Source organism: Rhodamnia argentea, chromosome 4 (genome assembly GCF_020921035.1).
Source record: "Rhodamnia argentea isolate NSW1041297 chromosome 4, ASM2092103v1, whole genome shotgun sequence".
Lineage (NCBI taxonomy): Eukaryota > Viridiplantae > Streptophyta > Magnoliopsida > Myrtales > Myrtaceae > Rhodamnia > Rhodamnia argentea.
Window position 1 is genome coordinate 27,718,136 of NC_063153.1, and position 21,416 is coordinate 27,739,551.

A 21,416-nucleotide genomic window follows, 5' to 3' on the forward strand; every position below is an offset into this window, starting at 1 on the left:
GAAGCTCGGGGATTTTTTCATGTCAACTTTGATAGTGTGTAATTCATTAATGACGTAAAAATGTCACGTATGATTAACTAATGATGATTATGGACGGAAGGCTAACTGTAGTAAAATTAGGAAAAAGTTAAAAGTCGAAGGTTTTTTAAGAGACAAAAAAAAAAATTGAATATAATTGAGGCTATGCTAAAGTTGAGGATTTTTTTTGTACTAGACTTAACGGAATTGGCACAAAAGTAAAAATTGAAGAATTTTTTAGTAGATAATTTTTTTTTAGATATTTTCACAAATGCTAAAATTGAAGTTTTTTTTTTTTTTTATATTAAACCGGTTTTCTTGATATGTATTTGGGAATAGAAATATAGGAAGGGGAAAGGTGAAGAAACAAGTGCCGATTCCTATGAAGTGACACTTTTACCCTTTAATCTTTTTAACGTTAAGTTGGTCTCGTTTTGAAATTTACGGTCTTTAAAATTTGAATGGATGGAAGATTCACACACTTTCTTCCCGCAAAAATTTAAGATAATCAATAATTGGCTTAGGCTAAAAAAAAACGTTAATTTTTATTTTTTTTTCTAGTTTTTCATTTTCTCTACACCTTTCCACAAAAAAAGTTACAAGGCCTCGGTATGAATTGGATTAAGATCTTAAAATCAGCAAAGCAAACTTTAGTTACCAATTATCATGTCATTTGGCACGTTTAAAACAAAGCAAAAGGAAATGAGGGTGGTAATTATATGTGGTTAAACTAGAGTTGAGGCAAAGCTTGTTCCAATTCTCATCACGTGGCACTTCACTTTCTCCGTGTGCTTGTCACATGGCATGACATATGGCACAGTTTTGCCATGTAGCGCATATTCAACCAATTGAGTTTCAAGCTTAATGATTTGTTATATGCATGAAAGAGTCTATGATATGCCTAAATATCTTAAACATACAATAAGGTGAGTGTTCTAAAGCAACTTGGACTAATCCTATATTTAAACATAATTGAGTTGTGTTTTTAACGGTCTTAATTGCATGATGTATCCTAAATTCAAATGTCTCTCTTTTCTTGTATATATGGCGTGCATTTATGGATGAGTGAGGCCAATTAAGTTCTTGGGTGAAAAATTAGAGAATCATTTTTGACTAGTTCTAGATTCTATACGGTGAATTTGGGAAGGTTAAGAAATTCATCAATGCCTTAATCACTCTATGGCAAATGTTCATATGATATTTTTTTCCCCTAAAATGATAGTTATACTACTTAAAGTTAGATCCGATCCTAGGCAAACCCCGAAAACGACCAAGAATCGACTGGGAATAGGTATGTTCCAGGTTCTTGGTTTGAAACCTACTCACTTTAGAATTGATCATTTATGATATATTCCGATTCTTTAAACATTTCTCGAGATCCTTCATTAATATTCCTTAAAAAAATTTAAACTTATTTTTGTCTCTTTATTTTATCCTACATAGAACTAGAACAAATTTGTCACCTGTCAACGATTTTTACCTTTCTCTGCCCTAACTCAACTTTTTCAACCACACAAATTTACACGAGCTACGCGACTTAAGTGATAATCCAATGTAGCAAGACTAACTATAATTATTGTTGTTACTGGTTGTTGTATTTACTCCTTTTTAGGAAATCTAGCCCTGATGGCAATTCCGTAAATATTTGAGGGCATAAAGGGGAAAATAGGTAATGAAAAGCTCAGTAGAAAGGCAGTTCTGATGGCAAGGTACAATCGTCGATCGACATAACATTGAAACTTCAAAAGTTTCCACGTTCCAGTTAAAAGGTTTGGGGTATTCGTGTTGCAAAGTTTAGGATTTGAATATATAGAAACATGAATTTAATTAGTTATTAGCGAATGAGGAAAAATATTATCTAGAGGGCTAAATATATCAACCTTGAGACAATAACCATTAATTACTATCGCTACAGTAAAAGCTCGTATTTTATCTTTGTTACCTTTTCTCAATAACGAGAAACAATTCGTAAGTTTATAAACAATTAAATCATCCAAAGAGCCTAATTTGGAAAGTGACAAGGCATAATATACTAATGGCAAGATCAAGGAGATCATAACATGCCTCTGTAGTAAAGAAAGAGAAAGGAAACTTGCTGCCACGGAAAGGAAGATTTTAAAAGGAGCGATTGGATCATATATCTATCCACACGTTAATATACTTTCGGTCTGAAATTTAGATCGAAAAAGGAAAATTCTACGAAAACTAATCTTATATACTGTGTCAAAATCAACTTTTGCACATTAATAGAACTTCAGTGAATTTCCACTCGGTGATATCATCTTTGAAAAATGTAAGAGCTTTACAAAGAGAAAACAGCAGTTCAGAGTATAATCTCGTGACAATAAATTGGGAAATTGACTTTATAAGAATGAGGAATGATTTGTAAAAGAACTTTCAATCAGAATTTATTTTTTAAGATATTGACATAATTATCAATATTGCATCGATTCATAAACATCTAAACTACTAAGTGGTGAAGCTAATTCTACTAGGATGAAAAAAGTAAAAGTTTTGACGTATATCTTGCGATAATGTATGGTAAAACTGACTCTATAAGATTTATATATATATTTAGGCCCAATACCCAAAAAAATCTCTAGCTTTAGTATTTGTGAAAATTATATCCAAAGCTTTTTTTATCTCATAAAAAACCTTCAACTTTCACTTTTATCTTAATTTTACTCCAAACTTTTACTTTTATTTCGATTCTACCAAACTAGTAAAATAATAATAATAAACTTTAGCATATGTCCCAATTATATCCAAATTTTTTGTCTCATAAAAAATCTTTAACTTTTAGTTTTATCCAAATTCTATCATTGTTAGTCTTCCGTTCATAATCACCATTAATTAATCATACGTGGCATTTCCACGTCGTTGATGCATCACACCTCAGCAAAGTTGATATAAAAAAGCCCTTGAACTTCTATTATGTTATTTGATTCCCTACATATTGCAAGAAGATACAGAATCACTCAAGACAGCACGATGCATTTTGCATTCTTTGCGACACTTAATAGCCCAAAGAACGGCTAGACATGGAGATATTTGGACGAACAATCTAAAATATTATTGTTCCTAAAACCTACTGTTTCTAAATTTCGAAAGTTTATTGGAAAGTTCCGCGAGAAAATTCGAGTCACACATGATTAAGTAACGGTGATCATGGATGGAAGGCTGACATTGGTAAAATTAGGGTAAAAGTAAAAGTTGAGATTTTCTATAAGACAAAAAAAAGTTTCGAATATAATTGGGACATATGCTAAAGTTGAGGATTCTTTTGGGCATTAGATCGGTAGAATTGAGATAAAAGTAAAAGTTGGAGATTTTTTATGAGACAAAAAAAGTTTTGGATATAATTATCACAAATGCTAAAGCTGGAATTTTTTTAGGTATTAGGCCTATTTGTTTTATATAATTAACATAGTTGTTTATATCACATATATCTAGTAACATTTAAAGTAAAAAATAGCAGTTTTTGACCCCCAAAAAAGGTAATAAATAGCAGTTGACCCCCCAAAAAAAAAAAAGTAGCAAGTAGCAAAAGTAACTCTACGAAAATGAGAAAACAACATTCCTATAGATATTCGTAAAATCAACTCTACAAGATAATATGGAGAGAACAAATTGACTTTGTCGCTTGCAATATAGTACACCCTAGAGAGTAAGATTCTTTCGATTTCATTTAATGCAACGTGTAACGAGATGCAAATTAGAGTAATGTCACGTAAAAGATAACGATTACTTACGAAAATGACCGAAAAATGTAAAGCAAATCCTTTATTCAACCATCAACCAAAGAATGTATAGTGCTTTCAAGTGAAACATCGTTCCATTTATTAACACTCATGATTATTGTCTCTGAAAAAAAAATCATTTTCTAGATGTCCGTTGCGATAATGCTTCACGAATAGAACGCCTTTCCGGGTATTTCCACCGATGCATTCGGCCCGCCTCGGCTTCAAAGACCAACTCGATCCTCGGAACGAGACCGGCGTTCATTTCTTCATTCATATTTGTAGCGGAGTCTACTAAAAAGGGCGGACATTGCGAAAATATAAAGGCAAAAAAATCAATCTTCTTGGGTCCAACAGGGCTTAAATGGAGAGAGCCCACCACACGTAGAAGCCTGAGATAGTAGTACCAAGCTTAGCCCTTTTATAAATTGGGCTTCTCATCTCGAGCCTTTCTACATCACAGAGAATCCACAAAGAGAACCATAAAATTGATGTTTGCGTGTGCGCGCGTGTGCCTTTTTTTTTTTTTTTCAATTCTTTATTTTGGGCCATAAATAAATTGATGTTTATCTATTTTCCCAACTTTTGAATTCTATAGGCTTCGAGCTGCTCCAAACTACACAACCCTTTTCTAAAAAATTGGATATGACTCGGACCGTCCTAGATTGCTGTTGAACTTGCGCAATGCCGGATATAGAAGCTTAGACTATATATTGCAATACACTAGTTTGGATGGCAATTTATAAATACCCATATTATATTTCCCTTCCTTTGTTTTTTTACTATTAAGAATCCGTTTGTTTCACGGAAAATGAATGATTTGAGAAGTTTTTTATTTATTTATAAAAAACGATCGCCTATATTATTTACGAAAACAAATAAAAGAAAAAAAAATTCCCGTCGTTCACTAAAATATTTAGGCATAAATTGTTCTCGATGATGAAAACACGTGCCATTGAGTAATTGCTTCGTGTGACACAAGCGATTGTTTTCTGTAAATTGTTTTGAAAATCATTCATTTTTCGCGAAACAAACGAAGCTTTTACTTTCGATACTTCTCTTCTCGGGAAAAGTGCTCGCTTTTCAAGAGCCGTGCGAGTGTACCAAAATGTACTCAAATTCGATAAGCCTAATTCGATTCATTCTAGTCTAATAGAAATGCGAATGGCAATGATCGATGCTACATCGGAGCAAAGGCGGAAGGGCAAGGAAAAGACAATCTTGGGCAAAAAAGCCCAAATGGAGACGATGCTTGTCTTTTCATCAGACGACGCTCAAAAAGAACAGTTCGTGTTATCGAGGGCAACGTACTTTTGTTTTGGTCGTTTCCCTCTCTCCATCTTAGTCACGAACGACACCGAAAGCGAGATTCGTAAGGCTTGGGATCCAGCTGATCGGACAGAGACGCATCACCCACCTTTAGACCTTGATCAATTAGTGCATTTTCCACATTCTAACAAAGAATATAACGAATTTTAAATCTAAAATCAACTTGGAAATTTGCCCCCAACGGCTTTTTTTTTTTAATTGTTGATTTGATAGTTATAACAACCATATATATATATAGAAAAAGTCCCCTATCATTGTTTTTTTTTTTTTATAATCGAGGTGTCCGCGTGGCCGGTGAGCTATGGATCAAACCAGTGGTGGAGCACGATTATTTCTCGGGGAGAGGGGGCTAGCGCAGCATCCCACCGCCACGACCCCTCGCTTAAATCACCAACGCCTACGAAGTCCCCTATCATTGTTCATCACGTCCGGAATGAATAAAGTGGTTTGCAAAAAGAAATTTATCATTTTGATCGGAAACATATGCAACATAAATTCCAAGTCTTATTAAAAGTATAGAAAAGGACCCCAGAGCTGAACCGAACCAAATCGATATAGACAAATGGATTTCGCGTCTTTTCAAGTTGGGTTTCTTTTTTATTCAGGCCGTAAGCTTCTAACGGATCGACTTGGTTCGGTTTGATTATGGGCCATAAACTCGAACCGACCCGAAATACATTGCGGAATTTGCATCGGAATTAGAACAATTAGAGTAAACGGAGTTTGCTAAATACTAAGTATGTTCACGAACACAGGAAAAGGAAACTCAATAAATTCGACCGGATCCTACCCGTTTTCTTGTTCGAGTTCTACGTGTTGGAATTCAGCACCCAAACTACAAACGAAGCGAAGCATAAAAGCTAGAAAAAAGAAATCGAGATACAATGCTTTATCCTGGTTCACCTTTAAACGGGGGTTATATCTAGTAGAGAATTCCATTATAATTAGCATTTCGCACCTCTTTGTTACATCACTCATTTACAAGAGAAAAAGAGTATGTATAGTAGTAGTTATTCATGAGTTTAAGTCCAAATTACAAATGGAAAAAATAAGAGTTCAAATTATAAAAGCCTTATGTTGTTCGGGGAGCGCTGTCCCTTTGAGACCCAGGCTTTTTCGAACCCCCGGTGAGCCACACCTTTTTTTATCGTTGGGGAGTATGAATCAAACCTCAATAGTATAATGATTGGATCTTGACTCTCGGGTATGGTCACGGAAAGGCATGTCTCCGAAAAGTTCGAATGGAACCGGCCACTGCACCCCTAAATCTTTTCACTTCCATCTCCCTTGAATCTTTGATCAAGGCGCGAGGATGATCGTCGGGCTCCGCACGATCTTTTGGAAAACATAGGTGTTGTATTTCATGAAGCTTGAGAATCGTCGGGGGAAGGCATGTGGGGGCCAAAGAAGGACCGTCCCCGAGGGCTACGCTTCAATTCCTCCTCCTTCCTCGACCTTCTCACCTAACACGTGAGACTGCCGTTTTCTTCTCTGGCTTCGTGTTGTGCTCAAACATGACCCTCCATTGCGCGCGGATATAATAAGAAAAAAACATAAATGATTCATAAATTTTTAATTTATTTAATATGATTCTTGAATTTTTGATACATGATCAATTTGTTACTTAATTATATGAAAATGTTCATTGTCCCCGATCTTGAATAAATGAAATGATAATATTGAAAATTTTCATATATTCTTTTTGATTGTTCTTTTTTTCTTTTCTTTCTTCGTCTGCCTGCGGACGACTAGTCGCAGTTGAGGAACAAGCTCGCCCTAGGCCGGCGAGGCTCGAGGTCCGGGCTTGCCCGTGGCCTTGCCTGCCTCGAGCGAGGTCAACAAGGCAAGTCTTGGCCTCACTCGAGGCCGGTGAGGCGAGGCTCATGGACGAGCCTCGCCGGCCTTGGGCTAGCTCTTTGCCACGGTTGGCGCTCGCTTCTCGCCATCAACCCCACTCCCCCACTCGCACCTTTCCGCGATCGGCCGCTGCCCATTGGGAGCTCCGTCGCTACCCGCATTGGACATGATAGCGGGAAATTGTCGGATGCTTCCGAAGCAACCGATCGAAAATTCAAAATGTTAGTATAGTGATATGAATAGGACCATCAAATGAAGTTTACATCTCTCATATTCTCTGTGGTGCTTGAAGCAAAGGAGAAATTTACGATGCATTTGTATGGAATGATCAAAATGGAGATAGTCATATTTTGAGTGGATAAATGCGCGAGGGTAGTTGTAGTTACCTTGGAGGAAGTGGTGAGGGTGCGGTGGATTGAGTTTCGTTTGTTTACTTTTTTTGTACTTGGTAATTCATGAAGGGTCATTTCGGAAGTGACGAGAAGTGGGACCAAAAGAAGTTTTCCCACTAGATATTATTCATACCTTTACCCCGTTCTTAGACCAATGAAAATCATCGTGCATTTGATTGGGATGAAAGTCCTTTAACAAATTGGATTACTGGAAGGTTATTGAAGTATCTCAAATCTTGTCTTCCCGGAAAAAAAAAAAATTCGAAAGAAAGATGTCGTTCATATATTAAATTAATACTTGAACATTACATCTTTCAAATTTAGTCAATCTGCAATAATTGCATAACAAAGCTAAAGTCAGAAAAGCAAATAACAAATTACAATCTTGCAGCTCGAAACATACTCTCATTCCTCAAGAACAAATATGCCACCGTAAAATTTCGGTGGCCGATCACTAGATTCAGATACGAGCACATGCGGAGATCTCACACTTTATTTACAGCGGCTTGCGATGCCCTTCTAGGTTCAACGTCCATATCACCATGGCCTTGCAGAGATATCAACATCAAACACGAATCAAATGCCTATTCAGAACTTTCAGATTTATACATAGATCTAGTTCGGGAGAGTAAAATCTCCAAATCTTGATCTAAGTCTTAGAAAGTTAGATGTTTCGGTTTTCGGAGAAAACTCCGGAAATTCTTTGAAATAGCGTTGGGTCCTCCCTGGATTTGACTTTGTTGCAGAAGTAACCCGTGAACTTAAACACCGAGAGCCAATTTACTCTCCGAAGTTGGGTCCGTCTCTTAATGTTCTCCTCAGGCTAGACTTTGCTCCAACATATCCCTTGAGCTTTGCCATTTTTGACCCTAAACTTGATTACTTTGATCTGACAACCCCCTGAGGTCGTCGCCGGTGACAATCATGGTTGGCCGACGAAGATGTTCTCGTCACGACAAGAAGTCCTCATGACAACTCTCCTGGCACGTCTATAGTGACCGTCTATCCCTGATCTTTCGATATATGCTTGAGAAACTCCAGCTGTTTCTTTTTTAGCTTTGAAGTCAGGACAAATTTGAGTCTTTTCAACCTTTTTGATGCGCATGTGAGTGGCATGGGAGAAATGTTTCTTTTTTTTTTTCACCAGAATGCCCCTAGAAAAAGCACGAAACATGCACATGACGTATTTTTATATAGAGAAATGTTTTCCTAACCGTACTATCATGGATGTTACAAACTCGGCCATAAATTCACACATCATCATCGCGTGTTTTGCATAAAGCATTATTAATTGAGAGATCGTGGGGGAAGAAATAATTGACGATACTATTAGATTATGAGGTTAGCGGCTTTCTTTTATATAAATGGGAATTTTGAAAAGTGAGCGCCTCTCCAGGGGGTTATTAGGCCAAATTGATCGGGCTCACGGGGAGTAATTTGGACGAAATATCAAGTTCGGGGAGAAATCCGAGAAACAGACATTGCTTCAACATGATTTTTTTCTTATACTTCGTCCATTTCGCGAAAAATGAGGTGTTTCTGAAAAATATTTTTCAGAAATAATATCTTTCCGATTTGATTGAAACCTGAAAATGACACGAAAAATATTTTTCGCTATTCGATATGGAATTTGATTTTCCTATATGTTTTTAATTTTTTTTCTTTTTTAAATTCTATTTTTATTTTTCCCTTTTTCTTCGGCTGGTTGCCGACCACGATGACGATCGGTGACGAGTCGCAAGTGAGCTTAAGCCTTGCCATAGGGCGGCAAGGTCGAGCTCCCCTGTTTGTGGTGTCGCTAGCGACCGATATAAGAAGAAGCGAAAAGAAAAAGAAAAGAAAAGAAAAGAAATAAAAAATTTCAATTTTTTTAGAAAAATTAAAATATAAAAATAAAATAAAAAATAATTAAAAAGATTAAGAAATGTGAAAGAGTGGATGAAAGAAATATGATGAAAAATATTTTTCTCTTCTCAAAAAGAGGAAATCATTTTCCTGATTTCCTCTTTTTTGAATGTGTTTTTTTTTCATAAGAGAAAAATATTTTCCTTGACACATTTATTTTCCATAAAACAAATGTCGGAAAATCCAAAAAACATTATCCTAAAATTCATTTTTCGCAAATCGAACGGAGCTTTAAACTCTTTTATTTAGTTATTTTATATCACGAAGTGTCCGAACCTTTTGATTCGACTAGCCTTCTCGGTTGCGCACAGACCATCCCATCCACGCGCGCACCGGATAAGGATACATCAAACAGGCGTGGCTCCCGGACTTTCTTCCGCCACCTAATCCGGCGGCCGATCTCATAGCGATCGAGGGTGTCATTCTCCCTTAATAAGTGGACAGTAATCAAAACAGTCTCCTGTCCAGGATCAATTCAAGCGGACGCGTGCTCAACTGCTTCCTCCGCCGCGCTGCAAAGGCGCCGTTCGCAGCTTCAGCTTCGTTCGAACGAGTCCGCGTCAAGGGGCGCCCATCCGTAATAACTCAAAACACTCAATGCAGTCCGAAGGCCTTGACACCGACTGATGCTTCGGCCGATGGGAGAAAGGGATCCATCCCCTTCAATTTCTCCGGCTCTGATGCTTTATGTTTTGGCCTCTCCCTAACCTTTCAAGCGGGGATTGAATGGCCGGTTTTATTAGTTGCGGTTCCCATTATGTACGTAAGTTGCAATTGGTGCCGGTGGCACAAAACTCCCTCGAGACTTTCTCGATCTCTCGATCTAAATCGCCTTAAACCGAGGTTATGATGATAAATTGAGATGAGTATGTTGAAGTATCGTCCCACATCAATTCATAATGGGCCTTAAATACTCTATATATTCAAGCAGTATCCCTTCACCTATTAACTTAAGCTTTTGAATTAGCGTTTCTGACGTGGTATTAGAGAAAGTGCCTAATAGGTCATGAGTTCGAATCTTTCAAGGTCCTATTTGCCTACCCAATTACGTATTTCCACGCTCGGTTCGGGTTCAAGTCAAAGTCCAGCCTACACGGGAGGTGAGGATGAGTATTAGAATATTTGATGGATGTGCTATTTTTTTACCGCAATTAATCGCCACTTTCCACTATCTACGTGCCAAAAACAAAATAACATTAAAAAAAAAAGTAATTGCACCATTTCAACGAAAAAATTTGAGGGAAGGCAGCGAAGTGGAATATCTTTTAAAAGACATTCGATAGGTTATAACACGAGGGCATCTCACAAAAATTGCATTAAGCACCAAGTGGCCGGGAACGGCTAGGGAAGCCTATGGCCAGGCTTCCGGCAACCCCGTTCGAGCGGCATCAGTACATTACATCAAGTTAGGACATTCGTGTTAATCTAAGTCATGCTTAATAACTCTTGAAAAAGGTGTCTAATTACGCCGGTTCAATAATTGCCTTGGAAATTGGCCATGAATTGGGTGAAACTTGGATTTAGATTGTCTAACATTGAATTTTCCTTGACATGCGTGATATTACTCAAATCGGGCCGTCCAAATGAAAATGGACGATCCGATTTGAGCCACGTAATATGTTGAAAGGGAGGAAAAAAATGTGGGCGAGAATTTTTTTGGGATTTGAAAAATTTTGAATCTCAAACGTGGCTCAAATTAGACCGTTCATTTTTATTTGGACGGCCTAATTTGAGTATTTGATAGCCTGATTTGAATTTTGTCATATAGATCACGAAAATCCTATTATTAGGCTATCCGGATCCGTGAAACTTGGGGTCCTTTTCTCAAAGAATGCTGGGCATTGTCGTTTGCCGCATTGAGGCCGCACGGCTCGGAAATTCACGAGGCGCTAAAACAAATGTCTGTCCTTGTCATTCCCTAAATGCCATTTTTGTATTCTGCTGCTTTTTCCCCTTGCTGATTTTTTTGGGCTTTGCTGATTTGACCATACTATTCCTCTCTCAATAATTACAACCAAAGCAGAAAGCAACGTTTATAATAATAATAATAATAATAATGATGGAGAAAGCAATATCAATTCCAAAATTAAACATAGGTCTGCTGAAAATAAAGTACCAATAATGGGACAAAGCCCATATACCTGCCTCCTATTTAATTCCAGTGAACAAAGGTCATTTGTATACATTATCAATTCCTACTTCACGTGGACGCCATGATTTCTGGCTCTTCCATGTTCGATCCCCACTTTTGAAGGGGGGGATTTCATATGAGTGAATGCGATCATACTGATGAAATGATTGGAAAAATTCAACCTTTAATTTCTTTAGGCTTTGCATTAGATATGAAAAAGATATTTCATAAACTCGGAAAATCATTAACAGATTTTCGGAATTTCCTGACCCGATCGTTTGAGAAAAGGTGGTTTTTTGAAAGGGGTCCCGACACGGCAATGTAGGGGTGTGCAGTAGATCTAGTTTTCAACTTGCAAAAGAGATCGAATTGATTGGCTAGTTCTAGGGAGGAGCAGTTCAACCAGTCCGGTTTTCAAGTTGAACCGGTTCTAAATCGGCTTTGAAACATCTTTTAGGCAAAAAAGTACCTTACATCTATTGAAAATTTTGAAACATGATATTTGACGTGAAGAAATCACGCTATCACTTAAAATTCGTGCTATTTTTTTTAATCAGTTGTGAACAAAGTTTGGTTTTTTACCCAACACAAAAAATGGGCTCGTTCGATGCCCGGTTCCAATCATTTAGAGCCGAGAGTCACAGGGCCGATTCGCCCGAGAACCGATCCTTCCATTCAATTTAGAAACTAAATAGAAGCTTAACAACTTAGAAAAAAGAAAAAAGAAAAAAGAAAAAACGATCACGCACACAAGAAGAATGCCATTTTTCTACTTGTGCTATCTGTTGACAACCGAGTCGGATTCCCACATGATTGTTGCGGGCTCTGTCCCCACTTGTCTGTGCATAAACGCCCTCCTTTGCTTTCTTTCTTTCTGCCTTTTCCCCTTTCTGCACCAAACAGAAGAGAAGCACAGTTTTTCAAAAAGAAGAATCATCAAGAAAGAGAAAAGGACAGAGAGAGAGAGAGAGAGAGAGAGGGAGAGGGAGGGAGAGAGAGGAAAAGGTTTTCAAAAATCAAAAGGACATGGAGAGGGACTAGAAGATCCAAGAACCACCACACTTCCCCTCACCTTTCATTTGCTCAGACACACAGGCCTCACGAGTTACAACAAGGCGTTCTCTGTCTGAGCCCGAGCCTGAGCCTGAGAGGGTTGGGTTTGTCGTGTGTCCCCTGTTCTTCAAGCCCGCAAGAACGAAAGAGAGCCGGGACTCGCTCCTTCGCACAACTCGCACATTTCTCTATCTTCATGTGTTCTTGGAAAGAGAACAAAACCGGAGAGAGAAAAGAATCAAATGAGAGGAAGAAAACAGAGGACGGAGATCCCTCTTCTCCTCCTCCTCGTTCTTATGATTCCTGTTTGGACTTATGCAGTGAGGGGTGACCCACCCCTGTCCTCCATGTCAGCTCCTCCTGATCCCTCTCCTCCTTCTCTTTCCTCCTCTCCAGCTTCCACTTCAATGGCTGCTTTCTCTCCAGGTACTTTGTCAAGCTCGTGATCCAGAGTTTCTTAGTTTTCTTCGAGGGATTTGAAAATGCTGCAACCAGTGAGTGGCCGGATTGTTTCTCATGTTGTTGAGATTTTGGTTTTGGTGCTTTGGTTTTGAGGCCCATGGCAAAAAGATCTCACATTGGTGGATGAATTGTGTGCTCTAGGCAAGTTTTCGGTAAAGTTTGAAACTTTGGGTTGTGCAGGGCTTCCAGTGGGAGGTAGGAAACACCGGTTGGATTCACATGAGAAGTTGCTTATTGCTCTCATTGTTTCTTGTTCTTTACTGGGTGCAATCATCTTGATCTTCATGGCCCTTTGGGTTTATTACAGTAAGTTCTCCCACAAGTCCAGCAAAATGACTTCTCGGAGATCAGGTAAATTACTTTTTCACTTTTCCCTGAATCTAAATCCCAATTCTTTCTGTAATTCTCATTTGGGTTAAGCTATAAATACTTCGAGGGTTTGAGTTTTGACTCTAGTGATGATGCTTACAATGTGATTCCCAGCGTGCTTTTATCTCTTGTGAGTTATGGGGGTTAATTCTTGCAGAAGCTGAAAAGGGGCTTGCATTAGCTCCATTTTTGGGTAAATTCAGTTCTTTGAGAACGGTTAGTCGGAAAAACTCCGTTGCCTTCTTTGAATACAAGCTTCTGGAGAAGTCAAGCAATAATTTTTCGGACAGTAACATTTTGGGGGTGGGCGGATTTGGACGCGTTTACAAGGCACAGTTGGATGACAGCAAACATGTCGCCATCAAGAAGCTAGATTGTGGGAGTCAGGACGCCCTTAGAGAGTTCGAGGTACTATATCTTGGTAAAATTACATGATGGGTGTTTTCATTTTGGATTCTTCTTACTGTTCCATTGCACAACTCTGGTGTGACATCGCAGAATGAGGTGGATTTGTTGAGCAAAATGCAGCATCCGAATATAATTTCCCTCCTGGGTTATAGCATCAATGATGAGACAAGGTTTATTGTTTACGAATTGATGCAGAATGGCTCGTTGGAGACTCAGTTGCATGGTAAAAAGTTATTCTTTTGATAATGCTTTGGTTTTCATATCGACACAAGTACAAAAAATGGTCATAAGAGAAGGCGAACCTGGTTTTCACTCGTAAAATTTATTGTATCAGGACCTTCTCGAGGATCAGCATTAACTTGGCATATGCGGATGAAAATCGCTCTAGATACAGCGAGGTAAGCTTATGGCGTGGCACCCAAAGGCTGATCTCCTTTCAGTGTCATTAAATCAGGCGGATTTAAAAAAATCATTTGTATTTTGACCAGAGGATTAGAATATCTGCACGAGCACTGCAATCCACCAGTCATCCATAGAGATCTGAAATCATCCAATATACTGCTCGATGCCAACTTTAATGCTAAGGTACACTATGTGTATAATATTGCAACCTCTCCCATGTTCTTTGTTTTATATTCCCACTGATATGTTATGAAATTGTTGCTATACCTTCTTGTCTGTTTATTATATTCAGTGATTTCTCTATCATCATATTCTTGTTCAGCTTTCAGATTTTGGCCTTGCTGTGACTGACGGATCCCAAAATAAAAACAATGTCAAGCTTTCGGGCACGCTGGGTTATGTAGCCCCGGAGTACCTATTGGATGGTATGCCAACTGTATTGACAGAGTTTTAATGGCTTGCGATGTCTTATTAATCTATTGTTCACTCTTCCCCAGCACAAATTATTTAGCTTCTCCTTTTGGATCGTCAGTGACCTCAATTATTTTCCATGATGATTACTGAGTTCGGTTGATGGATCGCGAGCAATGTCCCGCATGAAGTTGTCTTGAGCGCCTGGCTACACATCGCACATGTGCCTCTGCCTCTGTGCAGTCCACCTAATACACACATGATTGAAGCTTTGGTTAGATAAATACCTAATTTTACTCAGGACTCCATAAGATCTAAGTCCCATTCTTAGAAGTCCTTAGAATCTCCCTGCACACTCTTGGAATACTACACACTGAATCTCAGAACACACTATCTGCAGGTGGTTTACTGTTCAAGTTAGAAGGAACAGTGGACATTGTTTCTTTGCTTTCTTATTATTCAAACATCGAACACCTTAATTCTTCTATTTTGTTCGTCTTGTTAGCCTAACCTTGGTCGTAATTTACTATTGAACATGCTCGATTACGTAAGACAATATAGAGGCTGCGTGCGCATTTCCTGATGAGTGCTAATTTGTGCAAATTTGGAGAAGAGTACAGCTTAGCACCATTTTTTTTGCTCTAATGAGAAAAGGAGGACAAAGCAAGGAACTTTGGAATTAGTGACTGTAACTCAGAGAGGGACGGCTGATTGCCAGATACTTTTCTGAATGTTTTTCGAAAAAGTATCAGATAGCTGAAGAAACTCTTGTAGCATGATATGTGATGTCGAAATTGCATAGCTTCATTTCTTAATCTTGTTTAAGATGGATCTGTGCACCGACATGGTTTTTTAGCTGGCCAGTGTGCTTAATGCTATCACCGTTGCGGTCAATTGTGTTATCTCAGGTAAACTGACGGATAAGAGCGATGTGTATGCTTTTGGGGTCGTGCTGTTGGAGCTTCTCTTGGGAAGGAAGCCCGTGGAGAAACTTGCACCAGCTCAATGCCAATCTATTGTCACATGGGTAAACACCCACTCCTAATCTCCATCATATGCCTAATCTGATTGGCGGGCAACCATTTGTGGTCTGAAATTACTCAATCTTAGTCATGAGCTGTCTCCTAAATGAATGCAGGCCATGCCTCAGCTTACTGACAGATCAAAGCTTCCAAAAATTGTGGACCCTGCGATACAAGATACTATGGATATGAAACACTTGTTCCAGGTTCATTGACCCTTAGTTTCAGCTTAAACCATCCGAATTCAATAATTTAATTGTCAGACTTGACCTTACAAAATCCGAATCAGGTTCATTTAGTAAAAAAGCCGAGTTTAGTGAATCTTTTGAACGTTCAAATTTCCTACTTTATTTTCCATTCTTGATTCCGGACGTGTTATGTCCTTGTTTAGGTCGCTGCGGTGGCTGTGTTGTGCGTGCAACCGGAGCCGAGCTACCGTCCACTGATAACGGACGTGCTACACTCTCTCATCCCACTCGTGCCAGTCGAGCTCGGGGGTACCCTGAGAACTGCAGGGCATTCTGGTAACTAAGATACATGCGTAAGAAAACGTGTTTACGAGCATCTTTTTAAAGAGTATCAGGTTCTCTAGAATGCTTAGAACACGGCGGCCGAGCAGCGGAGACCCCGTTTCGCATGTGGGTTCATGGTCATCCTGGGCATCGCCCCCGAAACAAAAGTGGGCCGGAGAGGAGAAAGTTCTTATCTGTGTACTAATCTGTAAATTGCAGGGGCTATATAATGAAGTTGGTTCCATATGGCATTGCGAAATAGTTCACTGGGGCGGAATGTCAACCCCGTTTTTCGGTCGAGTTTTCATGATCCTCAAGGTGTCAAACATTTGCATATATACGACATACCGTTTGATTGATCTATTCCCGTTTATGTCAAACTCTTATGGAAGAAGAATACTTCAAGCTAATCCTTGTCATGGCTATAAGCTTTATAGGGTCGGGTCGGGTTTCCATGGCACCCTATAATGTCTGGTTGTTCCATACCTGGGCTGTGCCTCCGTCATGTCATGCCGGGTCGCGGCCAGGCGTTGTACCAAATCCATGGGACAGGCTTGTTCATGGGCCTCCTTCCGAACCCCGCTGTTCACTTTATAGTCTTTCTTCAGCAGCAACTGGGGACAAGGAAAAATTAGCTGAAGACTATTGTACTTCAAGATGTTACCTAAGATAAATTCATTATTGGATGATGTTTTGCTCGTGAAGCATCCCTTCGAATCGTCGACAATAACAGTTATCGCGCTTCGGCTAATTTACTATTCGGATCAAGCATCAAGGTCATTGTACTTCGAATCGCGTCTACATCCAGAAAGGAACGAGAACAAAGAAACTAATGACTGAATATTAATTGCTTGAAAATGACTCTGAATAAAACGCTGCAAGAAGATGAAAATGCTTCGACTGAAGTAAATCTTCTTCTCCAGCTGTTTGTACGTTCCGTCTTGGTTGCATGTGAAAGAGCAAAATAGGCTTATAATAGGGCGCGGGGACACTAAAAGTGCCGAAAATTTTGTGCGGTGCTCGCTGTAGTACGAAATTTTTTTTGCCGCCTCACTTAAGTGTCAAATTAAAGAAAAAAAAAATCACTTAAGTGTCACCGGCAATAAATTTCGCCAAATGATATTGCATGGCTTTCATGATAAATTGTTTAATCAGACATGGATTTTTTTTTTAATCTTAAAACTGAGTCCAATGTGAGCTTCTGAGGTGGCTAGCTTCTGCCTAAACAACATCGCACGAAGCCCATCTCAAAATGGACAGATTTACGAAGCTTCGTTCAATGCATGCATTTTGTTCTTAATCCTAGATAAACCGAGACAAAAGGTTTTGAATCCTACCTTACCAAAGAGAAATCTTGATTGTGATTGAACGTTGCCATGACATGAGGAAGTGCTAGAAGCTTTTTCTGTGACATCCGGAATTTTCTATGGTCGAAATTAACATATGTAAGATACAGGTATTAATTAGCATGGAGTTTTAGAGACGATTTTCTGGGACTATAGCCACTTGTAGAGCGATGCTTTAAGATTAAATTAATTGATGTCGACATGTACGTAGATTTTTATAGTGACAGTAATCAACTTTCCATCGTAGTATCGGTTGACGGGGATCGATACGCTTTGAAATTCGTATTGGATGGTTTTCAAGTTCTAAAATTTACCGAGTTGAATTTCGCTTGGTGTTTGGTTATTTTCATGGACTGTTTTAGCCGGTTCAAATTTTCCAAGTAAAAGCAAGGGTTCCACTATTCTGTCGTTGAAGCTTTTACTTTCACATTTTCGAGTGTTTACAAGGTGATTAAGGCTTTGGTTGTTCTGGACCTCATTCGAGGTAAGTGAAAACTCTAGGGGATAAATTGGATTCATTTACGTAGTGCTCTGGACTTGATTGATGGTTGATTGTCAATTTTTGTTTGGATTTTATTGTCAAGTGTTGGTAAGCCTCAATGCTGGTATGTGAAATCTTTGTGTTTACTTGAATTGGATCATTAAACTTGTTACATGCCTAGGACGCGTTTGATGGATTTCCTAGGAGGTATTTGTTTGTTTCTCCAAGATGTGATGGCAATTTTTAATGTGAAGCATGTGGAAATGGAGAAACTACACCTAGAAATGATATCCGCGTAATTCGACTTGGTTACCGATTCACTAAGTAAGTTTTGTTGATTAATCAAAGGGTTGATTATTTAGGTTATCAATGTTCATCTTGTAGATTATTTGGGTTGTCGATGTTGCTATCGTCAATTATTTGGTTGGTCGACATTCGCGTTGTCGATTCTCTATGTCTTGCATGAGAAAAGAAAGGGGGTAAGCATGCATCACCTGTGCATGTGATCATTTGAAAGGCAAGATAGATATACACCGGAAATGATTCACATGAAGAAATGTCGTGTGCACCGGATGTTGACTCTTGAAAATGGGTGTTGATTTTGTTATTGATGTAAGGGAGACGATATGACTATAATATAATCATGTGCAACATGATTAGTTTATAATATGGGAAGTATTATGTGATAAATTTCCGTCACTAACCCAAATATTAGTGGTGCCTGTTGGCACATGGATTTTTATCGACAATTCAACCTCTCGTTGTTATAAATTAATGTATAAGATAGACAAAGAAATGAAGCCCGGTCGATCAATGCATAGAGCCCAATTAGTAAAATCTAGGCTAAACCCATTTGGCCAACAATTTGGGCCTTAAGAGTTTGAATTGAAGTACGGGTACATTGGACCCACGAAATTTGGATCCACGTCATCAGTCAAGGCCCGTTAAAATACAGACAAGTCCCCTCTACTTGCTACTTTGATCATGAAGGCCTCAGTATGCACATGGGCCCCATGTCTAGCCCATAAGCCAGCATCAAAAGCTAAAACAAAGCCCAGCTCTCTCTCTCTCTCTCAGCTGAGCAAAGCACGCTCGCGCGGGAGAAAGCAATATGGGTGAGCAAGATGGACCGACCAAATTGGCCGGCTCAATCTGATTTCCGGTTCAATAAATTGGAGCCGGTGATTTTCGGTCCGGTTTCTTGTTCCAGGGAGGAATCGGACCTCCTAGACATGACCGACCATTTTTTTTTTTAATTTCTTAAATGTAAACCTAGTAATCTAATGGTAATTTTTATTTCCTAAATGTAAATATAATTTTAATTAATATATTAAAATTAGAGTCCGTTTTGCTCACCCCTATCAATTATCCATCGGGAACCATTAGACCACACGGGAACTGGATTCGACCAGGCAGTGTGGTGTAGTCTCAAGACCATCTGGTCTAGTTCCCAATCCTAGAAAGTAAGAATCGATACTTTCGGTCTTGTTTTCGGTTCCTGAGTGGGCCGGATTGAACCAAGAAACAATCATCCCTGAAAAGCAATGAGGCGACACTCAGAATCAAGGATAGCTTCTAGAAGTGCTGAGTCAGATGAGTTGACAACGAATTTTGTTCTTTTTTTGACGTGGACGGGCTCATAAGAGAGACAAAAGATTCGTCTGCTGGGGGGCGTAACATAAGGCGGCATAACGTAAGGACACAAGAAAGACACTCGGGGGGCAGAACGGAGGGACGGGACTGGAAACATCTTCTTCTCGAAACGATCCAGCCACCACTCCCGCATCGTCCGTCATCCTCTCGACGTCTGAATCACTGACGTTCATCGCCGTTCACCGTTCACCGTTCGCCATTTTGGAATCTTTTTGCGAGTAAGGGGAATGAGGATATTTGCAGTGCCGGATGTGCTGTGGAAGCTGAGAAGGTTGAGGTACCTCTATCTCCCCTATTTATTCGATGTCACTAGGAAACTTTGTGGGCCCCGGAAGAAGTTGCGATTGGGCACTTTAAAGAATTTTCGGACATTGAGAAACTTCTGTCCGGGTAATTGTGATGTGAAGGTTGTAGGCAAACCGACCAATCTGCAAAAATTGAGAGTCATTAATTCTAAGGGGTTGGAGATATTTACACAACTTGCTGAATTCAAGTTGAAATATCTTCAATCCTCATCTTTTGGCTTTAGAAGATTTCGTTCGATAAATGAAGGTGAATTGAGTAAAACCTCAAGTTATCCCTATTCCCGCAAACCGTACATAAAGGGGATAATAGAGAAATTACCGGAACATAAGTATCTACCCCAGCAACTGACGAAGCTGGTCTTATTTCACTCCTATTTGAAAGAAGATCCGATGCTAATATTGGAGAAATTGCAGCACTTGGTTGTTCTCATGCTGGGGTTTGGAGCTTTTGTGGGAACGGAAATGGTTTGCACTGCAGGAGGCTTTCCGCAACTCAAGCATTTACTTCTGAGATATCTGCCAAATTTGGAGGAGTGGAGGGTGGCTGAAGGAGCCATGCCTCATCTTTCTTGATTAGGGATCAACAACTGTTCCATGGAGATTGAAGATCCACCACTAACCCAAACCAATACCTACTGTTATTTCGGGACAACCTGCATGCCTCCTCTCTTTGGTTTTTCACTATTTTCAGGTTGGTTAAACTAGATCATAATAGTAGCCACAAAAAAAAAAAGTAAGTTCTCTCTCCCCTAAGCCCTTCACAGGCCCTTCAAGAATCACTGACGTTCATCGCCGTTGACCGTTGACCGCTCTAAGTGAAGGAAGACCGGACCAGCCAAAAAGATTCCAGAATTCTTGATTAAAAAGCAAGAGTAAATCGAGGGAAGCTATCAAGGTGGTCCTGGGACGTCGTCCGATATTGTCGGTTCTCCATTATCACTGAAGCTTCTATAGTTGACTCTAATGGAAAATTGACTTGGACTGGCTTTTGGTAGGGGCTCGTTACTGTTTTAAATGAGTTTCGGGCTTCATTTGCCTTAAAAGAGTTCAGGTTCGATTTAGTTAATTAAAAAAAATTGAAGTAAAAATAAAAAAATTAGTTAGAAAATAGGCCTTAATTAGGCGGTCCCATTTTAGTACTAACGTTAGCTTAAAATTAGTGTAGTTTCATTTATATAGCATGTGGTTTAGGAAAATTCGTGATTTTCTCTAGTTTTTTTCTTTTTTCCGGTCGAAATGATTTTTTCTAGTTTAGATATTGAAAAATTAGCTTCTTTAGAAAATTGAATTCGATTTGATTGTAGCTCATGAGGATTGCTGTCTCGGGGTTTGATAACAAGGCGATGTACCTTCTTTGCCCGACTTGTATCGAATTTTGCTTTGCCGCATTTACTTTTATGCTATTTCAATACTTGAGTGTTTACGTTACCGCAACGCACTCCAATACTTTGCTTGTTAATTTATTTTTCTAGATAAGATTAGCTCTAGCTTAGAATCAAATAAGAAACCCACAGGACCAATTGCATGGACACATAGTTGACAAGATCCTTAGGTCTCATAATTGGTAAAAAGACGCATGGACACCTTAGTCGATGAATAATCAAGTTGAGGTACCGAAAT

General features: G+C 39.1%; 1 protein-coding gene across 1 annotated transcript; it reads left to right on the forward strand.

The window, feature by feature from the left end:
- Positions 1–12,303: 12,303 nt before the first annotated feature.
- Positions 12,304–16,257, forward strand: LOC115743453 (probable receptor-like protein kinase At1g80640). The gene is made up of 10 exons (XM_030678229.2): positions 12,304–12,851; positions 13,068–13,238; positions 13,414–13,664; positions 13,755–13,887; positions 13,999–14,062; positions 14,153–14,249; positions 14,389–14,491; positions 15,386–15,504; positions 15,616–15,705; positions 15,891–16,257. The coding sequence occupies exons 1-10, from the start codon at positions 12,668–12,670 to the stop codon at positions 16,029–16,031; spliced, it is 1,353 nt and encodes a 450-aa protein (XP_030534089.1). The 5' UTR covers positions 12,304–12,667; the 3' UTR covers positions 16,032–16,257.
- The last annotated feature ends 5,159 nt before the right edge of the window (positions 16,258–21,416 follow it).